General features: G+C 45.9%; 1 protein-coding gene across 1 annotated transcript in view; it reads right to left on the reverse strand.

The window, feature by feature from the left end:
* Positions 1-7,858: 7,858 nt before the first annotated feature.
* Positions 7,859-22,243, reverse strand: part of LOC311317558 (sodium-dependent phosphate transport protein 2A-like) — a gene marked incomplete at both ends in the record, with an annotated part of 21,287 nt that continues 6,902 nt past the window's right edge. The window contains 7 exons of the mRNA XM_084448632.1: positions 7,859-8,461; positions 9,300-9,424; positions 10,623-10,739; positions 11,142-11,305; positions 11,614-11,738; positions 17,958-18,053; positions 18,945-19,140. Coding sequence (XP_084304758.1) covers positions 7,859-8,461; positions 9,300-9,424; positions 10,623-10,739; positions 11,142-11,305; positions 11,614-11,738; positions 17,958-18,053; positions 18,945-19,140 — 1,426 coding nt within the window. The remainder of the gene's footprint in view (positions 8,462-9,299; positions 9,425-10,622; positions 10,740-11,141; positions 11,306-11,613; positions 11,739-17,957; positions 18,054-18,944; positions 19,141-22,243) is intronic.

Below are 22,243 nucleotides of genomic sequence, written 5' to 3' on the forward strand. Positions count from 1 at the left end.
TTTTGACAGATCCAAAGTGAGCGTTGTGATTATCTCTCTAATTTAGCAGACTCCCCAGCTCACAAGTGCATCTCCTTCCTGAACAAGTGACTAAGCGCTCACGACCCTAAGTGCTCACGACCCTAAGTGCTCACGACCCTAAGTGCTCACGACGTTGGTACCACATGGTATCTCAGTGTCAGGAGCAATCAGGCGTCGTAATACTGTTGGTTCACATGCCTTTTTAGAGTGTTATTTTTTATTTATGATTTGTCAACATAAAAATGTTACTTAGCACCTCTAAACACTCTCACCTTTGCAGGAAATGTGTAGCCATGTCTGATACATTTCCCACATGCCTATATATATATATGTATATATATATATATATATTCAGGAGAGGTAGGCTGTTCCCCACCCTATGAAATTGGTGGGAGAAAACAGTGTTTGTCCATTCCTGTGTGCGTCCATTCGCAAATGTTCCAGAGCCCAGCACTAGAAGGAGTAGCTGTTCATACATTGCCAAAATATTTTTTATGTAAATTGTGGGTACAACATTGTGATTTTATTCACATTGTCAAAACGAATTAAAACCACCTGATATCAGGTAGTTTCATTGAGCCATAGCGTCCTAATTGCGTTCTACTGAAGTGACTCACCCCTACCGATGGCCTGTCTGTTGTTATTCCAGCTTTTCTGTCTGTGTTGTCAATTAGCCGGCCCGTGCCTTTGCTTCACCCGTGTCTTGTATGGCTCTGGCCGTTCGTTATAGCCTTTCATTTGTAAACAAGTCTGCACGAGTCCCTTACTGCCATATAGTGGTAAAATAAAATAACATCAATGACTGCAGCTTTAACAATAACATTAGCCAAAGTTGCTGTCAAAATTAGCTTAGGTCCTGCCAAACATGCAAAACTACTGTACAAGTGACGCAAAGTTAGATCATTATTGTCGGCCATGCCGTGTCCCGTTACTTACTGTAGGTGTTTAGTTCTACCCTCCTGGACCCCCGGAAGGCATAATCCTTTATCCAGATACATATTATTCCTGAATTGTTATTTCAGTTCCAAGCGCAGATGGTGCCTGAATATCCCTCACTGCCCAAGAGCTGCAACTGGCAAAACACAAAATAAGACATGATGAGAGAGCTAAGCACGGATAGAGATTTATTAAAAGAGCAACTGTCTTAATGTAAGCCAATAATTACTGTTTTTCACCAATATGATTAAATTACATAATTACATCATACTCATGATATCAGAGGCAAAGTAGGGCGGGTCTTCCTATGGTGACGTGTTTTCCGCCGAGTTCGCAGGACTCGTGAATGCGCGCCCAGCGTCCCCGAGGCTCGTTCACAGCACATGTTTCAAATGGGCTCGATACAGGTATTGGTGGCTTCAAAAACACATTGAGTTAAAAGTTTATATTGATTAGATTGGTCTCTGATGTTGAATGATACCCAGAAAAATGTTGTTTTCCTTTTCTAGCCCTATCTATCATAATCCACAAACCATGGGAAATAAGGGTCTTGGGCCGCATGCCGTCACGTGACTTGCAATACCGAACTTTGGCCACTACGTCAAATGGCTTCATGCACCGGTGAGCAACTTTCATTGAAATGAATAGGCAGCCATTTTCAATGCCGTCTCCAGTTTATATTATACCTCCATGCCTCGTCCACACTCCTCTACTCCTTCCTACCGTACTTGACCTCGTCCACACTCCTCTACTCCTTCCTACCGTACTTGACCTCGTCCACACTCCTCTACTCATTCCTACCGTACTTGACCTCGTCCACACTCCTCTACTCCTTCCTACCGTACTTGACCTCGTCCACACTCCTCTACTCCTTCCTACCGTACTTGACCTCGTCCACACTCCTCTACTCCTTCCTACCGTACTTCACCTCGTCCACACTCTACTCCTTCCTACCGTACTTGACCTCGTCCACACTCCTCTACTCCTTCCTACCGTACTTGACCTCGTCCACACTCCTTTACTCCTTCCTACCGTACTTCACCTCGTCCACACTCCTCTACTCCTTCCTACCGTACTTGACCTCGTCCACACTCCTCTACTCCTTCCTACCGTACTTGACTGAGGCTGCCGTGAGCAGGTGGGTTCCAGCAACAGCAGCAAACTGGCCTTGAACCCAGTGACTCGTCAAGGCTGTGTTCTCACAGCGGGGTATTACTGGATGTGTTGAAATCCTGCCCTTTAAGCAATCATTTTTGTCTGGTGACTTTTTCAAATGAGTTTTTTTTTGTTTAATATTTGCAGTTTTGAGACCCAAAGCTGGCGTGTTGTTTGTAGATTGGTGCTGAGTACGCATGTTTGTGTGTGAGGGAGAACGCCAGGAAAGCAGAAAACAGAGTGGGTCCAGAAGCCATTATGGCTGAAGAGTTAAAAAGGCTCATTAAATTAGTTAATTAGCAAGTGACCTGACCTTAACTCAAACTAGGCAAGCTGTATTCATTAATATTCATTGATTCATTAACACACACACACACACACAGGGACATGCATTAAATGTTAGAAGGGCAGACAGTTTTAAAAAGGGCACTTAGGTTGTGCGGCGTGCACAGCACATTTTTACCTTAATTAGCAAAATATGTCATGTAAATTAATAAACAAAGTAGGCTACTACTCGCCATGTATAGATAGCAAACTAACTAGCTGCATATCCTATGTTGCTGTTAGTGATATTAGCCTACATTACAGTCATTTAGCTGAAGCTTTTATCCAAAGTGACTTCAAGGTAGAGTTTGATGGATGAATCACTGGAGTACACGAGGCATTTGAGGCCGTTTATTACTGTAGGTGCAGATAAAAACACGACAACTCCTTCAAACTCTACAGTCCCTTCCTGAGGAGCACCGGGCTGCCCTTCACAAGCTGACGCGTGATGACGACACCCTTTTGTTTGTCTGTAGGTCAGTACTACTACTTGCCAGAACTCACAAGTGCATCTGCCTTCTAAACAAGTTACTAGGAGCTATAGCAAAAGTTACAAGCCTTACATTACACTGTCTGTTACTGTATAAGTCCATTAACCGGTATGTCCACTCATTATAGAACATTAGCTGATGGTAACAAGTAGGACGACTTATATTAGATAGGCTGTTCATTTGTGATAACTGTACCTGCTGTGCTTTCCTGTCACAGAGTCGTCACAGTAGAGGGTTGGGGGGCTGTAGGTTGCCACTGTGATGAAGATGTCTGCCTCAAAAATAAATTTACTCGACTGACTGACTGACTGACTGTCTGACTGACTCTCACGACTATTGAGTGCCCATTATTGCGTGCAGGTGCGTTTGTTGCGCGTGCGGGCGCTCACAGTGCACGCGCTGCGGTAGCTATGAGAACAAGAGAGAGGGTAGGTAGGGCCTCGCCCGGGAGAACCAAATTATTTTCCAACCTGATATTTTGATTCAATCAAAATCTGTTAGGCAGGGCAGGTTCTGCGCAACAGTAATTTATTCATAAAAAAGGTTTAGCCTGCAGAAAAAAGGCACTTCTCTATGAGAGGTGAAAAAGGCAGGGTCCCTTGCCTCCCTTGAGGTCTATGAGTGCACGTGCCTGCAGACACACACACACACATGGCCTATATGGATAGGCCATTAGTATGTGTTTGAGTCTCTGTGAGGGTCTGTGTATTTGTATGAGTGTCAGAGCGAGAGCGAGAGAGAGAGAGAAAGAGAGAGAGAGGTGTGTGCTATAAAAATAAAAGGTTTTGTGTGTGTGTGTGTGTGTGTGTGTGTGTATGTGTGTGTGTATGTGTATGTGTGTGTGTGTGTGTGTGTGTGTGTGTGCCGCAGAGGTGTCGGCAGTGAAGCCATCATTCTGTATCGACTCTTCCACTTAGCCCCCTGGCAGTGCTTTCATGGCCCCAGGAACTGTGGTTCGGCTGTCCCAGGTCACCACTAATGAGGGCCAGAAGGACAGAACGAAACCCATCAACCCGCTACCCTGGCTGCTGGGCCAGACAAGCCCTGTCATCCTGTACCTTCCTCCCCAGCTGAAGCCTGGATCACCTGCTGCAGCAAAGCCGTGAGGATGACAGGGATGATTCTCTATCAGTTGACGTATCACCCTGACGAAGAGTCTTTGCCGAAACGTTGGTCTATTAAAATCACAGCAGAGGAGAAAATTAAAGTCTGTGACTTTCTTATTTATTTACTGTTGGTGTTCCATTAGTCTAGCCTCATGAGACCACCATCCTGATTTCCCGAGCTCACATTCCATTTCTCTCGCAAATCAGTCTGGACACTCTCCAAAGAGATCAGTTTGCGCCAGATGAGAAAACGATCTCGCCAATCAGCTGGGCGGGTATAGGTGTGACGACAGCTAGGAGCGGTTGAAAATAGCACGTGATAGACGGTGATAGACAGGTGGTTCATCCAATCACCTGCCAACTATTTTTGAAAGTGCCTGCCCTTTTCCAAACAGTTCCCAATGGAGAGTTCCCAGATGGTTATGCGAAGCAAACTATCTGGCGCGTCAGGTGCACCTCTATAGGGTCATTCCGCTCCACTCTGTATATACTGTATATTGACTGTCGTATGTCGCAGTGATTTATGGAGGTTTATCATCCTTTATTTAAGCCTACTGTATTTGCAGTATTAACTTAGTGGACAATATGGGGAGCTACAGTATACAGACACTATTTTAGCAGCCATGGTTTTGTCATCCCAACTCTGAAGGCCTGGATATGGTAGTAATAATAATAATAATAATAATAATAATAATAATTGTATAGCACCTTTCCTACAAATAAATGCAGCTCAACATGCTTTACAACAGACAAAGAATCCCTCGTCACTCTATGGCTATTGGCAAAAGTCAAAACCAACAGGCATAAATGTGTACATTTTACATAAGTCATTGGCGGTGTGTCCAGGATAACTGAATGACACGGCGCTCCTGTACTGTGTAAACAACGGGCTCGGAGGGAGTAAGGATGAGTGAACCCAGAGTTGGACGGGAGAGGAAGCGAACGCTTTAGGAGTACGCAGGAGGAGATCGACGTCCTCGTGCAGGAAGCAGAAAAGCACAAATTACAGAGTCAAATACCTGACAGCAACCGATTAAACACGTTCTCAGTAAACATACGATGATGGAGTGGATGCATGGAATTTGTTTTTGAACAAGGAGAATCAGGCACTTTAAATGCAGGCTAATTTATTAGCCAAATAGTAAAACTAAATCACTTCATCAAAGTATTCGCTGCAGAACATACCCTCAATAATGGTGAATAAAATGAAGTAAAAAGGTAAATCACACAATAATTTATAGGCTTTTCATAACCCCTGTGAAAAATAAAAAAAAAAAGGTCCCTGCACCTCCAATGTGATGGCAAGAACATATGAACAGCTGCACCTACAGTACTTTGACGCAATCTTTGTGAGACACTGGCAAACGAAGGCACAAAAATTACAAAATGGCTATTTCCTTAGCCTTTGCTGATAGAGAAAATAATTCTGCGTGACCACTGCCGGGCCCTGAGTCTTCAAATATTTATAGCCCTGATCCTCAGCAGTCAGATCAGCCTTCTGGGACAGAGCAGAGGAGCATAGCCTGGCTCCAGCCCCTGAATCTGAATATTCAAAATGCGATTCTGGGTCTGGAAAGGCTCTCGTCCAGAGTGACCTCTTGGTTGGAATTTCAAACAGGCCGATCAGCGTCCGTTGAATTTGAATTAAACTGTGGAACGTGATTGGTTAAGGGCTGAACTAATCGCTGAAGACTCCCTCTTCGGCCACGCCCATCTGGGAAAACGGCTGCGATGGGAGCCTGATCAGACTGAACAAGGAAGTGAAATGAAATGGGAATTCAGGCTAGGAACAGAGGGTCACTGAGAGAGAGGCACACAGTATGGATCTTACAGGCATATGCAGCGATTGTATTCTCATTCTCAAACTAGCTCTCGTGTCTCACCCTCCGGCTCCGAGTACACATCGGCCAGGATCGGACTTACCCTGGTGACACATACTCCAGCTACTGTAGCCAATCACCAGGCTGGATAGAGCCTGTGAATCTATCATGCATGTGCAGTGACAGGAGGGTTTTGATAGGCCAGGGCTATCCCTATCCAGCGTGAGCAGCCTTTAGATGTAGGTCAGGGCACAAGGAGCTGGAGAGACGCAGCTGAGGGCCTACAGTCCTAATGAGGAGACGGGCTTCTTGAAGTCAGTCACAAGCTGGCGGGAAAGTTCTGCAGCGCAGTGCTCTATCTGGTTGACCCGTTTTATCTGTGTAGACGTTTGATTCAACAGTGTGTATTTTAGTAGTCTGTACTGTAGTCCTTAGTCTGAGAAAGAGAGAAAAAATAATGTTCTCCAAGTGCTACAGTATAGAAATAGATGTTCTCCAAGATATCTCTTTCTCTCTCTCTCTCTCTCTCTCTCTCTCTCTCTCTCTCTTTCACGGACACGCACACGCACACGCACACGCACACGCACACGCACACGCACACACACACACACACACGCACACACACACACACACACAGACTTTTTCTTAGTACATCCTGCTCTGTATTCTTAGTGAGGTTCTGGGTGAGGTGCTGAGGCCAGACTGTTTCTATCAGGAGGACATCTTGTTCCAGTGTATCTGTGGTATGTGGTAGGTATTACTGAAAAGAGGAAGATGAATATTAACAGGCTTCTGGCAGCCTTAGTGTCATCTTCTGAACTCATTCAGTCAAATAATATATCTGAAGTGAATATCTCTGAATAAAATCTTTGAAGAATCTGCAATGTGGCATGATTCTATTATAATTTTCATTAGCGTTATTCAGATTGAGACAGATGTTTGGAGTAGTTTGAAAGAAAATAAAAGGTTTCAAAGAGGTACACATATAGAAAACAACATACATTTCCATATAAGGTAATAATGAGTGACACGATTGTGCTTTGATTCCTTTGATGTTTCCGGTTCTTTTGTGCATTCAAGCATCTGACTTTGGCCTAACTCAATGCTCACAAGTCAAACCAAGCAGGCTTCTATGGATCCATACTGTATGATTATTAATCCTTAATAAACTCATTATTATTAACCCTTAATAACCCCATATGATTATTAACCCAGGCCTTCCCCTGAGGTTCCAATCTAGGCCTGGGTGAAATACACACATCAAATACTCTAGATTTACACTTTCCGGATTGTACTGCTAAAAGGGGTAGTTCAGAATTTTGGACATAGAGCCTCATTGACGACTTGCCCATAATGTTGTTGATTGATGGCAAACATTTTCAGCTGGTTCCATGCTGTCTCTCGTTCCGGTGTTAGCAACATGCTAATGCTAGCGCAATGCAGTAGAAACAGCTAGCATACAAAGGAAACTCACTTGAACACTCGACGGTTCACCCAAATCAAATCAAATATGAAGACAGTCTGTCATGGGCTCATTTGAGTTTTTATACCATCATTTTTGAAGTCCAACTATCATTGAATCAATTTGTTCGGACCTATATTGCTCTCTGTAAATAGGGAGGCGGAGCAATACATAACTAGCCGGAACTATTGTCTCACAACAACAAGGAACGTAAGAGTGGACTATTCTCTTACTATCAACACAAAAACAAGTTGCAATGGCCACGTTTGAAAGAGATATTTCCGACTTTGATGAGGAGTTTAGTTTATCTGGTGATTGTCACTTGTTTGGAGTGTTTATAATGAGTTTTCTTTGAATGCTCGCCATTTTGGTTTGATTGCACTAGCATTACCACCATATTCTCCATCAATCAACAACATTATGGGTAAGTCGTAAATAAAGCTCTATGTCCAAAATTCTGAACTACCCCTTTAAACTAAATCAAGCCCACAATTTCACAATATTTGCAAATAGAGTATTTGACCCAGGTCTGCACCCGCTCCACTAGAGGGGGGTACTGTTGCACCTCTCCAGACCCCTCAGTTTGAATACAGGGACAGCTGCCCGTGTCTCGTCCAGATAGGCCAGGACCGGGTTATCATACGCCAACTCCGTCTTCCTCCTCTGGGCCGATGCCGTCTTCGGGAGGTCAGGGGTCGTTGCCGTGACAACGGGCGCCGCCGCCTCCTCCTCCTCTCCTCCCGGTGCCGAGCGGCCGGGGCTGCAGCAGACGGTTGCCTGGGTGATGATGCCGTCGAGGGGTTTTAGGGAGCGTGTCCAGCGGGGCAGGAAGTCCCAGCTCTGGAGGCGGGCAGGCAAGCAGCCGGGGCTGTGCGCCTGCATCACGTTCACCACGGCGATGAAGACGGTCACGCCTAGAAACGGGGCGCCGACGCCCACCATCGCCCGCCAGCCGGCCAGCGAGAGGCCGAGGATCAGCGAGGGGAGGATCAGGAAGCAGAGGAGGAGGTAGAGGACCGCAAACCAGCGGTATTTGGAGGTGCGCTCTCCCAGCGCGCGTGACATCCTGATGGGAAGGCGCATAGCGGGCACGGGGTACCACAGCATGATGCCCAGGATGTTGAAGAAGAAGTGGCACAGGGCAATCTGGAAACACATAGGTGGAGGAGTTTAGCCAGCTAGTTTAGATAGATAGATAGATAGATAGATAGATAGATAGATAGATAGATAGATAGATAGATAGATAGATAGACAGACAGACAGACAGACAGACAGACAGACAGACAGACAGACAGACAGACAGACAGACAGACAGACAGACAGATAGTCCGGAGTCCGCCGTGCGTAAGGCGCCCAACCAGCACCATGGACAGCGCCCGGCAGGTAGAGCAGCCGAGAGAACCTCCGGCCGGGAGGTCTAGTCCAGTTCAGCACCAAGGACAGCATGGCCACGTGATCAACGGGGTTCACCGGCCCTTCATCGTCGCCCAGGCAACCCTCCGCCCCAGCTGCAGCCTGTACCCTGATCAAGGCTGGGCGGGGAGTGCGCCCGCTGTCACCGATTGGCTAATGAGCCCCCCGCTGCTGAGAAGCCCGGTCAGCAGGAGAAACAGGAGTCTTAGGACGGCGTGAGTATCGGACATGAGATACTGCTGAACCGACCACTGTTTTTCTCAGTTTTGACGTGGATTTCTTGTCCCCTACAGGTGCTGACGCCAGAACCCTGACCAGCCACCCGTGCCCTGTCCAGGGAGGACCCTAAGCGCCGCGTGAGACATTTTGTTTTGTTTCTATTTTTGCCTGAGTTTTTCATTCAAATAAATGCGCCAACTAGGTACTCGTGTGGACATTGTTTGCTGTGCTCCAACCCTGTATATATTTAGGTGTTCATAGTGTGGACCCAAATGTAGGTGTTCATAGTGTGTACCCAATAAGTCCAAATACGTGTACTGTTCCAGCCCTAGTAGCTAGCCACAGCTTTTACCTGTAAGGCAGCTGCCATCTTGTCTCCAGGGCTGGCCAGGGCAGCCAACAGGGCCGTGGTGGTGGTGCCGATGTTGGAGCCCAGAGTCAGTGGGTATGCCCTCTCCAGACTGATCACACCAATACCTTCAACAACAACAACAACAACAACAACAACATCATCAGCAACATCAATAACACTGTCAGAATATCAACAAGAACATCACACTTCAAAAACCTAAAAAGTAGGAAACTAGCTGTTTTATCAGTTTTAGACCACTTCCTCTTCCACCTCAGTCAAATCCGCTTCTGGATACATCACTGTAACTGCTTTCTTTCTGTAAAGCGCATTGTGTTGCTTTTGTGTTTGAAATGCGCTATATAAATAAAGTTTGTTTGATTGATTGATTGATTGGTTGATTAATTGATTGATTGATTGACTGATTGATTGATTGATTCCTAAAGATGGATTACTCAGCTCTGTCTACAACTCTTCCAATTATCTCCTCCAGCCAGAGTTCCTGGCCCCTAGTTTCAATTCAATGTACACTATTAATAATTCAGTTTTGCATTGAGTGTGCTGGGGGCACACCGGTGAATCATAGGCCTTTATGGTGCCTGACGTCTCTGCTGAATACGCTATGAGCAATTTCACTGATGGACAGACAGCAGATAGACAGACTGATGGACAGATAGCAGATAGACAGACTGATGGACAGACAGCAGATAGACAGACTGATGGACAGATAGCAGATAGACAGACTGATGGACAGACAGCAAATAGACAGACTGATGGACAGATAGCAGATAGACAGACTGATGGACAGATAGCAGAGAGGCAATATAAATTTCTCAGATTTTTTTTTTTCCTATATGAAGTTGGCACCAAAACAAAGTATTTAAAATGTGAAATATGAATCTCACTTAATAATCGCAATTCCAATATCAAGTAAATAATCACAATTATAATTTTTTGTCATAATAGTGCAGCCCTAGTGTCTAGTCATTTTATTAAGTTTTTATCAGACACCTCCTTTATCTATATACATTTCAGGGCTTTCTAGATTGCAGGAAATTGCAGTTATGTGATCAAACATTTCCAAACGGCCCAGCCCCCCTGTTCCATTCCAGCCCCTGCTTGGCTTAACGGCTTCCACGTTTTTTCAACCCATACACACTTACCAACGAACCGATGTACAAACGAATGAACGAGAGAGCGAACGAATGAATGAACAAACGAAAGATGCATTTTCTAGTATTCAAATTAGCCCAAGAAATAAGTTGAAGCTTCAGCTTAATTCAGCCCTTCTCTTTCTTGAGGTGTTGAGGGCAGAATGTCACTCACCTATGAGGGGGGTGAGAGCGGAGGTGAAGACAGAGCTGCTCTGGACGATGAAAGTCATCCCCGCGCCCACGAACATGGCGAGGTACCCTGCCAGCCAGCCAAATGGGTACGGCAAGTCTTCATGGAGGGAGAGTAGAGCAGATATTTAGGTCTAAAGTATCTATCTATCTATCTATCTATCTATCTATCTATCTATCTATCTATCTATCTATCTATCTATCTATCTACCTACCTACCTACCTATCCATCTCTCTGTATGTCCGTCCACTTGTGCGTCCATCTGTCAGTCTGTCTGTCTGTCTGTCTGTCTGTCTGTCTGTCTGTCTGTCTGTCTGTCTGTCTGTCTGTCTGTCTGTCTGTCTGTCTGTCTGTCTGTCTGTCTGTCTTCTCTGTATGTCCGTCCACTTGTGCGTCCATCTGTCTGTCTGTCTGTCTGTCTGTCTGTCTGTCTGTCTGTTTGTATGTGTCTGGTTGCCCCCACAAAAAAACAGCCTTAAAACCACCGTCAGCAGTGCCCACCTGTGTTGATGACCTTCTGGATGACCTTTGCCACTTGACCTTTGAGGAGGGAGTTGAGCAGCTTCACCAAGAGCACCAGGCAGGTGCAGAGCACTGCCAGGGAACCCGCCAGGAGAATCAGCCCCACAGTGAGGTCTGACAGCTGGGCATCGACAAACAGATGCCTGCCTGTAGAGAACCAGCACCAGGAGAGCATCAATACCAACAGCCAGCTTGTTCATCAAAATAATCTATTTCTGGAACATTGCTGATCAAAGACTGGATTTTCAGATGCAGTTTATCAACCCTAGTCCGAAGAAAGTGCTCTATACTGTATAATATGCCTCTATATTGTATGTAAGTCTAGACATAGCCTCTGGTCTACATTAAACAGGCTTGAACTAAAAGTTGATTTCAAAGGTGCATAATGCTTCTCTTTATACTGATGAATAGATCTGTGAATAGGTAGCGGCTAGTTCCATGTCTGCTGAACCCACATTTCTGGGTGTTGACTTCCCTGGTCAGATTCTGAGTCGTCCAGATGATGTCACCCTCCTGCCAGCAAGGGTGGGAGGAGCTACAGTCGACCGCGCCACTGACGCTCACATTCACACTGGACTGGAGAGAGAGAGAGAGAAAGAGAGAGAGAGAAAGGCAGGCATTCAGGCAAGACTTGTTGGAGAAGAGCTCCTGATTTATTGTTGAACCTTTGGATTGTTAAAAGAGATATAAACAATCCAACAAGTGAAATACCTCCATAAAGAAAACTGTTATATTTTCAATATGGAGATATTATATGGAGGGAAGGAGGGAGGCCGCCCTCCGTTCTCCCTCCCTCCCGTGTCATACCGACAGCCCCCCAAAAAACACACTGTGGTTGCTATTCTTATTGACTCAATACGAAAGTGCCGCATATCGATTCAGTGAAGCTGCCCTTCGTTCTTTTAGATAGGGCTTTCCTGCTCTGAAAGAAAGAAAGAAAGAAAGAAAGAAAGAAAGAAAGAAAGAAAGAAAGAAAGAAAGAAAGAAAGAAAGAAAGAAAGAAAGAAAGAAAGAAAGAAAGAAAGAAAGAAAGAAAGTAGCAACTTCTAAAAAGAATACAGGAAGCACTCCGAGCTCTCCCATCACCACAGGTACCGCGACAGCAGACAGCCAGGTCCACGGCCCTGCTCAAAGCTCCGCCATGCCTGGCCGTGACAACCAGGATCCAGACCAGCACATCACAGGCCTCCTGAGAGACAGACTGGAGCTGAATTGGAGCTAACTGAGCTGAGACAACAGCTGCTCTCCTCCAGCCACACCCCGACTTCCAGGAGCAACTCAGCCAGTATAAGCACCAGATGGAGACTACTACACAAGAGCTGAGGGAACAGATCTCCAACCTGCGGAAGGACAAGCAGGCCCTCGCCACAGAGCTGTGGGAGATAGAAGACGCCATGAGAAGAGAAAGATGAGGCGCAGGAAGACGAGAGACGAGACGAAAAGGAAGCTATCAGCCGCCATGGTCGGACTGCTGCACAGAAAACAGACTGTAGAGACACCTACCAGCGTAGAACAGTCACACGCCCCTCTCACGCCCCCCACCCCTCCCACCACTGAGCTCCCACCACCCAGCGAGGACGCAGCAGAGGGAAGCCCCCCAACCGCCCGTGACCCATACTCCCCACACCTAACATCTCACACCGTCAGCCCACCACCCTGAAAAAAGACACTGGGATTGCTATTCCTATTGACTCAAACAGCAAGTTCATCCAAGAACAAAAACTCTTCCCCAACACAAAAGTGTCAAAGATCACCACAGGGTGTGCCTTACTCCGTAACTTGCATATCGTCATCCGTAACTCCAGAGCACCTGTTCGACCACTACCACTTAAAAAAGCAGGCAGTGGACATGTTACCCAAAACACTGAAGGACGTGGCACTGGGCCTCCATCACACACCAGCCAGAGGACCTCCCAGGAACCCCTACTACGCACCAGACCCCGTCAGGAGCCAAAGACTTCCCAGACATCCACCCACACCCAGCACACCCCACAGACCTCCACCTCCACCACAATACCACCACCTCCACCACAATACCACCACCTCCAGCAGCAAAGGCAAACAGACACTGACTCCGGCTACTACCCCCCACCAAACCAGAGACTCTGGCAGAACCAAGAGCCTGGTCACCAGCCCCTGCCCAGCCCCAGCCCACGGTAACAGCAGACAGAGTCACACCAGGCCCCTCGCAGCTAAGCAGAGGCCCTCCAAGGACCAGTGGACACTGATGGAATGCGTGAGATTAAAACGCTCTTTCAGTACATCTGCACAAAACACACACACGCATGTACATACTCACGCAGTCTCCAGGTCTCCACAATCAGGAGGTGAAATGCCTACTCTTTGCAGATGACCTTCTGCTGTTCCTCACTGCACATGGCCTACAGCAGAGCCAGGACCTGCTAGAGTGTTACTGTCACACCTGGGCCCTGACAATTAACCCCAAAAAGAACATAGTAATGATATCCCCCAAAAAATCCAGATCTCAGGACGTTCTCAATTAGTATAAAAAAACATGTTGAATGCTGCACACACTACCCCTACAGTATCAAGGAATAAAACTAAGTTCAACTGGACACTTTAATTAAGCAGTTCATGAGCTGAGAGAGAAAGCAAGCCGGGCTTTCTATGCCATAAAACAATTACAAACCAAATACCAATTTGAATTTGGCTAAAATTAATTGAGTGTGTTATTGAACCAATCACACTCTATGGCAGTGAGGTGTGGGGCCCACTTACTAAACAAGACTACTCAGTGGGATAAACACCCCATTGAGACCCTGCATGTAGAGTTCTGAAGAAAAACAATGCATATAGGGCACAATTAGGCAAATACCCACTGATAATAAAAATTCAAAAAAGAGCAATTAACTTTTGGACACACCTAAAACTAAGTGACCTCTTCTTGTATCATTAACAAGCCCTGCAATGCCAAGAGATGAGCAATAGGAACCGCCTTACCCAACTGATCCTGAGGCTGAGATCACAAACATGCCCTATTAACACAACCCGGGGACAGAGAAAGAGATGGAGGGAGAGAGAGAGAGAGAATGCAGTGCTATCTGGCCCTAAACAGACAGTACACTGCCAGATTACCTGACCACAGTGACTGACACTAAACACACAAATACCTTGACAAAGTGTAGACTCAGTGAACACAGCCTGGCCATCGAAACAGGCCGATATAAAAAAAAAAGGCTTTCCCAAGAGGAGCGGTTCTGCCAGCTAAAACAAAGTTGAGACAGAGCTGCACTTCCTCACCGAATGCACTAAACTCCAGTCAGCCCAAACAAAATATTTCCCCAAATTCAAATACAACCATCCTGATTTTGACCACATAACCAACATCAATAAAATACCAATCCTGTTGGGGGAGCACATAGAGAGCTGCAGTCTAGCTGCAGAATATGACTTCAACTGACACACTTTGAGGGACAGTGAGTGATCCCCACCTCACGCACGCGCGCACACAAACAAACAAACACACACACACACACACACACTGTTGGTATATTTGGGGGCCAAGCAGCAAAGCTGCGTAGGCCACCATTTTTCTTGTACCTTTTCTTATTCTTTCTCTTTCTTTCTTTCTTTCTTTCTTTCTTTCTTTCTTTCTTTCTTTCTTTCTTTCTTTCTTTCTTTCTTTCTTTCTTTCTTTCTTTCTTTCTTTCTTTCTTTCTCTTCTTCTTTATTCTTCTGCCATGGGAGTCTATGGCAGCCCATAGAACCGTATGGTAAAAGGTTGTGAAAATTGGCACACTCATTCATGACAGTCCCCTGAGTCTTTTCACCAAGACCCATGTCCGCAGCTCTAACCCTCTAGCGCCACCAACGTGTCAAAGTTGAGGGTGCGTTTGTGCATGCAACTTTTGACCTGTAAGGGCGATTTTCAAAAACAAGGGACCCTTGGATTCCTTGGCGCAAGCCGAGTTCAACGCACCCTGTGACATCATTTTCCGCTGTATTGGATTTCCTGCCATTTTGGATTTTGTGAAAAACACTTAAAATGTATCTCCTCCTAGGAATTTCAACCGATCTGCACGAAACTCAGTATACACATTCTCTAGACCACTGTCCACAAAAGTTATCCAGGGATTTTGGATTCTCGAAAGCGTTCGCCCGATAAAGCCAATCAAATTTGGCATCCAAGCCGCCAAACAGGATATGGGGTTATATCTCAGCAAATTGTTAATGTATCAAAGCCCTATTTGGGACACTCATCGGGGACAGTCCCATGACCCCTGTCAGCAAGTGTCATCGTGACAGCTCGAACCCTCTAGCGCCACCACCATGTCAAAGTTGGAAGTGTGTTTAGGCACACAACTTTTGACCCGTGACCTATTTTCAAAAATGAGGAACCCGTGGAATCCCTGGCTCGTGCCGAGTTCTTCGTACCCTATGATGTCATTTTCCACCAATTGGATTTCCCGACATTTTGTATTTTGTGTAAAACACTTAAAATGTATCTCCTCCTAGGGATTTTCACCAATCTACATGAAACTGGCTGTACACATTCTCGAGACCAATGTCCACAAAATTCTCACAGGGATTTTTGATTGTCAAAGGCGTTCGCCCGCTACAGCCAATCGAATTTGGCATCCAAGCCGCCAAACAGGAAGTGTGGTCATATCTCAGTAACGTTTTAATGTATCATAACCACATTAGGCACACTCATCTGGGATGGTCCCGTGACCCCTGTCACCAATTCTATGTCGACACCTCAAACTCTCTAGCGCCACCAACCTGTCAAAGCTCGAAATGCATTTATTCTGAACCGTATGCCCGATTTTCAAAACTGCAGTAGAGATTCAAACGTGGCATATTTCACTTGTTGTCTTTGATGCGCTGATCTCGCGTCCTGCTTGGCCCCCACATTGCTGCTTGCAGCTATATTTCTGATTATTATTGTTGTATTGGTTATGCTATCTATTGTTTATATGTTGAGAATGTGATGCCCCACCCCCCACACACACACACTCCCCAGAAATATACGTCATATTTATCACACACACCCACACACGCATATACACACACACACACAAAAGACACCAAAAATTTTTGTATCTTGAGAAGGTGACCCCCATCAAGAATAATCACAACTGTCCCCCTTCCCTCTCTGATCCTACATTTGGGATTTGGCCCTCCAAGGGCATTACATCCATCTCTGATCTGTATGTTGAAGGGAAGTTTGGATCTTTCACGCAACTCTCACACCTATTCGATTTGCCAAAATCTCCCTTCTTTAGATATCTCCAGATAAGACATTTTGCTCAGAAGAACATGACGACCTTTCCAGACCTTCCGCCGAACAACATTGTTGATCGTATTCTATCTCTTTCCCCAAACCGCAGGGGTCTCATCTCGGATCTTTATAAAAGTATAAGTGATATCCTTCCTCATTCACTGCAAGGTGTTAGGAGACAGTGGGAGGATGATCTTGGAGAGGGAATGAGTGCAGGTTAGTGGGAGGCGGTGCTAGATTTGATACACACCTCTTCCACCTGTGCTAGACACGGCTTAATACAACTCAAAATTGTGTTGAGAGCACACTTGACCAAAGCAAGACTTGCAAAAATATTTCCTGATGTAGACCCCACATGCCCTCGCTGTAACGGACAACCCGCAGACTACATGCACATGTTCTGGTCCTGCCCTAAACTCTGCTCATTCTGGGATAACATGTTTAATGCATACACCAAGATGTTTAATAGAGACATCGCCCCCAACCCCATATGTGCCTTATTTGATTTTACCCATGAATCTCGCTCCATTAAAGGAAAAGCTCATGTAATCATAGCATTTACCTCTTTGATTGCTAGACGTCTCATTCTTCTCTCCTGGAACGAGCCTTCCACCCTTAGAGGCTCTTTACAAAACTTTAGGAAGATTTGGACTCCCTTTATAGAGTATTATGAGAGCTTACAAATACCACTAAACGAGGAAGACTAGCAGTTTTAGAGTGCGTCAGCTGAGGCCATTTATTGATTATTATTTACATATTTATTTATTTTAACTTATACTTTACTGGTATTTACAAATTATTTGCTTATTTTTCTTGTTATTTTTAATTTACTTGTTTCATCCTCTCCATTTTCTTAATTTTTTTATTTTTATTTTCTTACTTCACTTTTCTTTTGAATATACATAATTTACATTGTGCAGTGAGGATCTGGTTGTAAGGGGATTTGGGGTGGTTCAGGGAGGGAGGGGTGGGTGGGATGGGGTGGGCCCTATGGGAGGGATAGGGTGGATTAGTTTTAAATCACTATTTTGTACAATGTGTAATGCAGCTATACTATGTCTGTTCACATCTGTATCATTGCTGTGCTGCAAGAGATGTATGTTTCTGATTGGTGTTCAATAAAAAATGTTAAAAAGAAAAGAGAAGGTGACCCCACCCCCACCCCATTGTTGTTATATTGATATTGTTTTGTTATTATTGATCAGTTATGTAAACATAAGATTCCTGTTCTATTTTGTTTTGTTTTTATTATTATTTATTTTTAATATTATATATTTTATAAATTAATTGTATTATATAATTGCACTACAGTACCTTGTCCTGTGTGCTTTGGCAATACTACATTTTGTATGGTCATGCATTCATTGAGTTGAGAGAGAGAGAGAGAGAGAGAGAGAGAGAGAGAAAGAGAGAAACATTTTCAAATCTGCTGAGCAATGAGTCTGCCAGGGTTGAGTAAGGTGTGTGTGTGTGTGTGTGTGTGTGTGTGTGTGTGTGTGTGTGTGTGTGTGTGTGTGTGTGTGTGCGCGTGTGTGTGTATGTGTGTTCAGTACCGTAACTAGCCCAGTGTGGCACCATTTCTTCACCAGGCTCTTGTTCCTCATGGTCTCGTCTCCCATGGCCAGGCCTGTGATCACACGCTTGTCCAACTGAGGGGTACACACACACACACACACACACACACACACACACACACACACACACACACACACACAATAGCCACAATAAAGCACAACCTTGACTTTGTTATTGCCTATTACCTGTATGATGATCTTGCTGACTGGTTCTTATATAAGCTTGCTGACTGGTTCTTATATAAGCTTGCTGACTGGTTCTTATATAAGCTGGCTGACTGGTTCTTATATAAGCTTACTGACTGTTTCTTATACACGCTCGTTGACTGGTTCTTATTTAAAAAATTGACCACGAGAGGCAGTGGGTTACAGGGGATTTTACCACAGATTTTACCCGTACAGTAGCTGTGGAAAATCCCCTGTAACCCACTGCCTCGAGTGGTCAATTGCTTTTTTACATCGGTTACTACATATATATATTCACAATAAACACTCAGTAGTAACATTCAATCATTTATTTACTGATCATTCTTATCATTTTAGTATTTACAGAATCTTCCGCGATAGGCTATAGTTCTGAATTAAATGGTTGCCAGGCAACATAGGCTATCTCACCTATTTGGGTTGGCCTTGTTCACATAAGCCATAAGGCATAATTCGGTTCTTATACAAGCGTGCTGACTGGTTATTATATTAGCTTGTTGACTGGTTCTTATATAAGCGTGCTGACTGGTTATTATATAAGCTTGTTGACTGGTTCTTATACAAGCTTGCTGACTGGTTCTTATACAGTATACGTTTGCTGACTGGTTCTTATACAAACTTGCTGACTGGTTCTTATAGAAGCTTGCTGACTGGTTCTCATACAAGCTTGGTGACTGGTTCTTATACACTTGCTGATTGCTTCCTACCAGTATGATGATCTTGCTGACTGGTTCTTATACAAGCTTGCTGACTGCTTCCTACCTGTATGATGATCTTGGTGACCGGCTCTGTGAGGACCTTGAGCATCTCTGGGGCGTCCTCCCCGGTCTGGACCCTGAGCCCGGTGACCAGGACGCTGGCCAGCCAGGCCATCAGGCCCGTGGCCACCTCCAGGGGCAGCAGCACCAGGACGGACAGCCAGTTGAAGCAGTCGTGGATGGTGGCGCCAGAAAAGGCCCTGCACAGAGACGCTCAGCTGCTTAACTGTGCTCACACATCAGCTCCACCATGTCAGCGTTTAGAGTCTAAACCTGCCTCTCAACGCTGTAACATTGTGTTGTTTTCGATCATTTTGCATTATTGTGACGTAAAGAACGTTATCTAAGAGAACATTAACTTCACTTCACTCTCTACATTAGTCCAAATGCATGGCTGTTGTAAAGTTGTAAAAAAGTTGTAAAAAAAAAAAAAAAAAGGTGACCATGTGATATTGTGAGCTGCATGTTTGATGTTAAACAGTTGCGGTGTTCATCTATGACTCAAATGTTACCTCTACAGTTGGCATGATCATCTGATAATCTCTCCGCTCCTCACCTCCTCCCCGTCCTCCCCTTCAACTCCTCTCTCCTCCCTTCCCTCTCTCCTCTCCTTCCCTCTCTCCTCTCTCATCTCCTCTCCTTCCCTCTCCTTCCCTCTCTCCTCTCTCCTCTCCTTCCCTCTCTTCTCTCTCCTCTCCTCTCTCCTCTCCTTCCCTCTCTTCTCTCTCCTCGCTCCTCTCCTTCCCTCTCCTTCCATCTCTCCTCTCCTTCCCTCTCTTCGCTGTCCTCTCCTCTCCTTCCCTCTCTTCTCTCTCCTCTCCTTCCCTCTCTCCTCTCTCATCTCCTCTCCTTCCCTCTCCTTCCCTCTCTCCTCCCTCCTCTCCTTCCCTCTCTTCTCTCTCCTCTCCTCTTTCCTCTCCTTCCCTCTCTCCTCTCTCATCTCCTCTCCTTCGCTCTCTCCTCTCTCATCTTCTCTCCTCTCTCTTTTCCTTCCCTCTCTCCTCTCCTTCCCTCTCTCCTCTCTCCTCTCCTTCCATCTCTCCTCTCTCCTCTCCTTCCCTCTCTCCTCTCCTTCCTGACGTCGCGTGAGGCAGCCTGTTTCAGCAGCTCCGTCTCTCTTAGACTTTTTCTTAGACTTTTTCCTTGTTATTCTCAACCCTTTTTTTCTACTTTTCCATCAGTCTAGTGTGTTGAAGCACTAGAATGGGCCTTTGACTTATTTCCAACATTTTATAGTCTGTTTTTCTTTAGATTTTGATTGCTATTCTTCAGTCGTGAGTCACTCCGGGGATCAGCGGGCGACCCCTGAATTGGATTAGCGGCGGAGCTGTGCGTCCACCGGTGGGGGAAGCGAGCCGGAGTGAGGGAGAGAAATAAAGGAACGAAGGAAGAGGTTCAAAACATATTTTGCCAAGAATCGTAATTGGAAATGTGAGATCTCTTGCCAACAATCCTGATGAGCTGACAGCCTTGGTATGCAGCCAAAGTGAATACAAAGACAGCAGCTTTCTCTGTTTTTCGGAAAAATGGCTACATATCAACATACCGGACAGCGCGGTGAACTTGGAGGTCTTCACTCTGGTGCAGACAGAAAACAGGAGGCGGTCTAGCTGTCTTTGTTAATTAGAAATGGTGTAAGACCAAGCACATACTGTAACTGTAAGACCAAGCACATACTGTAACTGTGAAGGACAGCATCTGCACTCCCGACATTGAACTGCTGGCTATAGGGGTAAGACCATACTATATCCACGCGAATTCTCGCACGCCATTGTTATCCTCGTTTACGTCCCCCTCTCGGCTAATGCAGCACGCGCCTGTGATGTCATTCACTCCAAGGTCCATGATTGTCAATGGAGACTTCAACCACGTCTCACTCTCAACTCAACATTTATTTATAATAAAGCACATTTAAAACAACCAAGGTTGTCCAAAGTGATGTACAGCTCCAGAGCAACAAAACACACAGCATGCAACAGAACACTACAATACATCATACACAATAAGCAATATAAATTACATTACTCTCACAAACACTGACTGACATTACTCAGTACTGTATGTGACACGCAGCACCAGAGAGAATAAGACCCTGGACCTACTGTATGCCAACGTGAAGGAGGCTTACAGCTCCTCCCCCCTCTGGGAAGATCCAATGACAACTTGATTCACCTAGTCCCCAGGTACACACCTGTTGCTAGGCAGCAGCCGGCTACCACCAGGACGGTGGACGGTGTGGACGAGAGAGGCTGTGGAGAACCTCCAGGACTGTCTCCAGTCCACGGTCTATTCTCAAAGGACTACAAGGAGGACGTGGACTGTCTCTGCTAGTGTACGGCACACTACATCTGGTTCTGCAGGGAATGCATCACACCCACTAATAAGGTGCGCTCCTTCCCTAACAACAAACCATGGATTAATAAGGACATTAAAGCCCTTTTTAACAGGAAAAAGAGGGCTTTTATGGTGAAGGACAGAGAGGAGGCCAGGTCAGTCCAGAAGGAACTGAAGAGGGAGCTGTGGAGGTGCTCAAGGAGTGTGGGGGGCAGCTAGCTGGCATATTCCAACACCTATTCAACCTCTCTCTGAGGCTCAAGAAGGTGCCACAGCTGTGGAAGACCTCCTGCATCGTTCCAGTGCCCAAAAAGGCACGTCCCAGCGTCCTCAGTGACTACAGGCCAGTGGCACTGACATCTCATGCCATGAAGGTCTTTCAGAGACTGGTTCTGCAGCGCTTGAGGCCCATGGTGAATGACTTCCTGGACCCCCTGCAGTTTGCGTACCAGGCCCGAATCAGCGTGGACGACGCCATCATCTGCGTACTCCAAAGAGCCTATTCACACCTGGGGGGGGCCAGGAAGCTCCCCCTCCAGCTCACAGAGAAGCTCCCAGCACTGCTTACAGTCTACCTCACTGGCAGGCTACCGTATGTCCGTCTGCAGGACTGCCTGTCCGACGTGGTCATAAGCAACACGGGTGCCCCCCAAGGAACAGTCCTGTCACCTTTCCTGTTCAACCTCTACACCTCCGACATAAGCCACAACTCTGGAGCGTGCCATCTCCAGAAGTTCTCGGACGACTCCTTTATCGTGGGCTGTATCAGGGCAGAGGATGAGGAGGAGTACAGGGATGTGATCAGGTGATTCGTCAGATGGTCTGAGGAGAACAAGCTCCAACTCAACATCAGCAAGAACGGGGAACTGGTGGTGGACTTCAGAAAGAACAGGAGGCCCTCAACCCCCATCACCATCAAGGGGGAGGAGGTTGAGATGGTGGACTTGTACAAGTTCCTGGGAGTGCATC

Source organism: Borostomias antarcticus (assembly GCF_949987555.1).
Source record: "Borostomias antarcticus genome assembly, chromosome: 14".
NCBI lineage: Eukaryota > Metazoa > Chordata > Actinopteri > Stomiiformes > Stomiidae > Borostomias > Borostomias antarcticus.